Here is a 5845-nt window from a genome sequence, read left to right as displayed (position 1 = left end):
AACGAATGCAATATCAAGAGCAAACTGATGACAAAGCATCAGCATCGTTATAAAAGCAAGTCCTATAAAGGGTTAACTATTCATCAGGGACTTTAATGGGCATGGATTGTACCAACACATAATAATTACTACCATTAGGCATTCATAAAAGCAGAATGCTCTGAAGAAAGTTCGACATGGGTAGAACATTGAAATGATCGCAATTCCATTAGCAGCCCTTTGTAATTACTTGATGTACAATGCAGAGTGTATGGTGGCATTTAGAGGGGAGGCAGCTCTGGCCTTAATGTTGTATTTTATTTTTATGTTGGTATATGCCTGGAGTTCTCAGGAACCTACGCGCTGTCTCTTCTGTAGGTCTTATGCCGTATATTGAACTTTGTGGAAACAATGTAGTCACTGTATAAAAGTCCTTAAAATCTCCCCAAAAGAGTGAAATGAGAAGAGTGTATGTTGTGGCCAACTTGGTCAAGCAGGTTTGGACATGTAGGAAGTACCTGTATGCTAATGTTGGACTTGCCGTGGGATGAATCTGCAGTTGAACAGCAGACCATCAGATCTGGAGTTACCCACAACAGTAATGGACATGACATTTGCATAAATATCCATTAACTGAATAGTTTGAATGGAAGGGCGAGTGCCAAACGACTGTCGGGGCTACAAGCTCAATGCCCAATTAAGGGGAAGATTACCACATTTGCATGTTGGAATTTTGAATGAGTGATTTACAACGAGCCACCAGTAGGACAAGCTTCTAGCTGTTAAAAGTACAATGAGTTGGATTTTCTTTTGCAATGTGACTTTAAAACAGTCATGCAAGTGACAGTAAGTGAAATGTTGCCTGCATTTCCCCATGGTGTAATTACCCAAAAACATCCCAATGCAACAAATTAAATCATGTTCAGCGGCTCACAGTTACAAATATAAGCTTGAAGACAATAACACAAACTCAGGGATTACAGAAAGGAATGTAATTTGGGATAACTGGGATATTTCACCAAATTCAACAAAATTGAAATTAATGTGAAGTTAAGATTTCCTAAATTATTATTTTTTTTATTATAAATGTTTAGAAGACTGCTCCTGATGGTCTCCTGCAATTATACTGAACTCAAATATCCCTTTAGTGAGACAATAGAGGAGGCTTTTTCTTTGCATCCCTCGCAGTTTGGCTGCACCGCGGTACAGAGGTGGGTTCTAAACGGCTCGTGCGAGATTCCTGCGCTCTGATTGGCTCATTCAGACACGAGCCGCTGTAACTGGACGCAGAGCGCGGAGCTGTAAAAAGGAGGCGAGCAGGGCTGAACACTTCACTCGGAACACATCTGCCTCTGGTGACACCGGAGCCCGCAACACTTTCTCAGCGAACCGGTACGTTTTCTTCCTTTTTTGGGACGTCTGCCTTCATTTGGACGGAAGCCGCCACGTTAAAAGTAAGTATGTGTTCATTTGCGCTACTTTTTAAAAGCCGCTGTGATTTATTTCTCACAGAGTGATCATGACTGTGGACTCGTTTTAATCTGGTTCATACTTTTTTTCCTTGCAGGACGCGAGTTTTACAGATGAGAGAAGAGATGGTGAGTTTTATTCTTTAACTTTGTTTATTTTTAAACAAACTGTAGATCTAGCCTGAGTAGAGCATATGGAGAAAACATCTGCCGTAGAGCAGACGGCCGAACGGCCAGTGATGCTCAGATGCCTCCATATAAGTATGCAGCATTGTTGGAGTAAACAATGACAGCTGATTCTGCAGCATGTGTAGATATTCAACGGATATTTACTCTTGATGAGTAGTTCATTTTCTTTATAGGATAAATATATATATATCTCAGATGTGTGTTGCATGTCCTGCTTTTGTTGTCTCATATACAAGCATTGGATACTTTATCAAGTTATTGCAACATCTCACAGTTATAAAGAAAACTAAATGGTCAATCATGTAGACTCAGAGCAGAGAGGTCATTGCAGGTTCAAAGGGGAGTTACATCGGCCTGTGTTGGATGTGACCTCCAGGACACGTGAACCTGCATCCTGTGGTCTGATTTAAATGTGTTAAAAGATCAGATTAGGCTAGATTGTGTTTACAACAAATCTAGGGCCTCATCTTTTGCAGCTTCAATTCTCACAAACAGCCCGTCACATGATCTCTTATGCCCTGTGTGAGTTTGAGAGTGAGCCACTGCAGCTCGCTGGCTGATTCTGACCAATCAGCACAGTGAGTGTGAGAGGAAACAGGACTATTATATTCCTCAGTGTGTCACTGGTGAATTTCATAGGAAGGCTCGCTGCACCCTGAAAGAGGCAGGACCCCTGTGGCTTAATCTAAGTCCACAAGACCCCAGCTACTCCTTGATATACTACAGATGTTTTGACTTGGCTCCTGGAGTTGTCCCAGTATGTCAAGAAATAGTTGAGGTTAGAAAATCGCACAGCTCTCCCTGTAATAACATCTGTCTGGGCTTTCGGTTGAATCACGCCTGAGTCAATGAAAGAGGGCGTTCACTTATTTTGTTGGTGTGGTCGAGCAAATTAACGTGCAGATTTGCTTTGTGTTGGAATCGGCCTATGGAAGGCCTGCGTTGGAGGAACAGCAGGTCAGCTGACCTTCAATATTACAGTATGAGTTCTTTTATATGCTGGAAGCGTTTACTGCGAGCAAGCCTGAGCGTGTCCACAAACTCTGCCTCTACTCCACTCTTATTATTATTATTCGAGTGATTCTACAACAGTTCATCAGAAACGTTCAGGCCTCTATCTACTGATGTGCCATGGTGTCTGATTTAAGGACCCTTTGTCTCATGCTCTCTTTTGTGTCCTCAGATCTGCCTGCCTGACTCAGGCGACTGCTTGCGGGAGCAAATGCAGTACATGATGAGGTCACTGCAAGACCTGAAACAACTACGCAGGACCTGCCCTGTAGCCGGACGCCCCCTCAGCGCCCAACTACCGGCGTTAGCGCGACACTCTGCAGTGGCGCGCGCCTGCCAGCAGCGAGCTTTGCAGCGAGAGCAGCGTGTGCGCCTGCGGATGTCTGACGCCAGCACGGCCAGTACGTACGACTCGGCCTGCTGCCTGGCGAGTCCTCTGGAGGAGGACGAGGACGACTCCAGCAGCCGGCTGGACCTGAGCCTCAGGCTGGGCCTGGGCTCTCCCAGCAGTCAGAAGAGTCTGGAGTTTGATTCAGGTTACTCTGAGGCGTCGTGGCAGGATGAAGGGGTGGTCCTCAGGAGGACCAGGAATGTGCGGGTGTCCTCTTCAGCATGCCTCCGCACAAACCGAGCACCAAGCGGACGTGTTCGACCCAAGTCCACGTCTGACGCCTGTCTGGAGAGGTGGACATCGTTTGAGGTCAGCGACCCCGAGGACTGGACGAACTCTTTATTGACCAGAGGACGCAACCGCCAGCCTCTGGTTCTGGGTGACAACAGCTTTGCAGACCTCATACAGAACTGGATGGACTTGCCGGATTGTCCCGAGCCCACCGAGCTGAAGCCAAATCCAAGAGGTAGACTGGGAAGAGGTTTCTTTGTCAACATGAGGAGGAAACTGGCTGGCTTGTCTAAGAGTGTGGAGGACAGAGTGAGGATGAGAGCCACAGATGCTGCTCACGTGAACAGGACCGCAAACGCTCCAAAACGCCTGTCCTGTCCAGTCGTGACATCGCCGACCAAAGCCCCCTTTTTCCACCAGTCACACTCCGGCATCAATGAGATGGACACCGAGTTTTACCAATTCGCAGCGCTCATGAAATCACGCAGTCGACAGCCCATAATCTGCAAAGATATCATCGGCTATGTCTGACACAAAGCCACGTACGGACTGGACAATCCTCAGAGTCACTTTATTTTTTTTACACCACTGTTTCTCCATGTTTTATATGCTGTGAATATGAAATGAAAATAAAGATGTTCTCATAATTTAAACTCCACATACTCTCATTTATATCGTCCATGTCTTGCATGTCACACAGGATATGTGTTTGTTGATATCATTCTGAATTCCCAGAAGACATCCGAACACATTTTTTTTTATTTGAACGAAGCTTCCGCTGTAGTCATCTGAGTTTCATTACAGCTCATTACAGTGAGACAGTGACTCCTCGCTGCCGGATTAAAGGAGGCTTTTACTGGCAGCAAAGCATGAATGTAGGTTCATTTGTTTTCATTAGAAATGGAATACTCTGGCATGATGGAGTATGTAGATGCACGGTCAATTAGTGTATAATAAAAAAGATAAATTGAAAACATGATAGATATCTCAGATGTGCAGCCTAAGGACTAATAAGGGCATTTGAGGTTGTAAAGTCCGTTTAAGAGCACATTCTGGAGATCCTAACATTATGAGTGTACTCGTGAGATACCAAGGGACACGATGTTCTGGAAAAAAAAAAGTTTGTCTTTACTCCACAAAAAGTTAAATCCTTTGGAGAGGCTCTAAACGGGGCGACGGAGCTATTTACAGGCCAGAAACAGAGGCTGTGTCAACACAGTGCTGCGTGCCTGATGAGGTAATTCCCCATGTGTCCACGCAGAAAGAGGAGAAGGGAGGCGAAGCAGCTGGTTGCAGTTGGAGCAGAAGTTTGGCCTCCCCTTTGCTTTATGAAGCATGACGTCTCACTAACAGCCCCCTGCTTCATTAAACGCGGTCCCTGCTCTTGTTTTGGTCCAGCTTCAGAGGTGGGGGCCAACTCATCCACACATACTGTTTAATGGGCCCACCGAGAAAAGAAAGAGGGGGAAAAAAAACATACAAAGAGTGACATATATGCACCGAGATAAGCTAATGATCACTTCACCTTTGCCTTTACATATTCACTTTGTCCATCAATTCCGAGGAGAAAATAGAACCAGACATTGTAAAGATAAAGAATTTCCCTTAAAGGGGATTGGTGGATTCCCATGCTCCCTGCTGCCTCACCAATCATGTGTAATACCGAGGGCATGGGAGGTTAGGGAAGAGAAATGGTTCTTAGTGGGTGCCATTCGTCTTAGCCTGTTTATCTCCTGGTGGTTTGTCACTGTGGCACACTGGAGCGCTCAGCTAGGATATATTGAAGTCTTATCAGGACCCAGCTATGACATTCACACTGCAGTTGAGGTTTGTTACCCAAAATAGAAACAGTTGCAAAGAGAACTTGGAACAAATCATCTTTGTGTTCACTTTTTCAGAGATCTTTCTGGCTCTACTGCTGATTTTTGCTTTTAGGAAGGCACTTTTCTCCAGTTGTCTGCAGCTGTTTAAGAGAACGAATACATCACCTCCCTCAGCTGACTGAGAATCGGTCGGGGAAAAGGGGCTGAAGGGAGAAGAGAGAGGCTCCAAGAGATACGTCATACATTGTGTTCTTACTAAGAATTGATAAAATCTATCACATTATTTCTATCGAATAACTAGGGACTGCACCATACAAATACAAGCTTATCTGGAATCCTTTTGTTGAAACCTGCATCACGTTCTGTGGAAGGACACGTTCAGGCAAGTGTACAGATGACAAATCAGTTCATCGCTGCTGTGCACGTGATGCTGTGCACGTGATGCTGTGTGTGATGTCACAGCCGTGCTCCCCCTAAATGCTAATATTTAAATTGCAAATGTAGGAGTTAAAAGTCCCGCTATTCTTGTGTAAATAATGTTAATGGATCAAACCACCGTCAGTGGGACACTTTCAAGTCGGCACAGAGGAAACCCACCAGCACAGACTAATAAAATACCATCCCTTTCAAACTATAAAGGATGAGTGATGGTTGCCACCCACAGTTCGATTATAGCATGCGAGACGCGTTGGCAGATATTGGTACCAGTTGCCATAAACACCAGATGATCCAAAGCAGATCTGCTGAGGCGT

At 45.0% G+C, this 5845-nt stretch overlaps 1 protein-coding gene across 1 annotated transcript; it reads left to right on the top strand.

The window, feature by feature from the left end:
• Positions 1 to 1288: 1288 nt before the first annotated feature.
• Positions 1289 to 3923, top strand: LOC311026473 (PAK4-inhibitor inka2-like). The gene is made up of 3 exons (XM_084030049.1): positions 1289 to 1433; positions 1547 to 1577; positions 2821 to 3923. Exons 2-3 carry the CDS (start codon positions 1563 to 1565, stop codon positions 3799 to 3801), a joined length of 996 nt encoding a protein of 331 aa, XP_083886175.1. The 5' UTR covers positions 1289 to 1433; positions 1547 to 1562; the 3' UTR covers positions 3802 to 3923.
• Positions 3924 to 5845: the final 1922 nt, after the last annotated feature.

Source organism: Eutrigla gurnardus (genome assembly GCF_963514095.1).
Source record: "Eutrigla gurnardus genome assembly, chromosome: 2".
Taxonomy (NCBI): Eukaryota; Metazoa; Chordata; class Actinopteri; order Perciformes; family Triglidae; genus Eutrigla; species Eutrigla gurnardus.
This window is presented reverse-complemented; position numbering and strand designations above follow the sequence as displayed.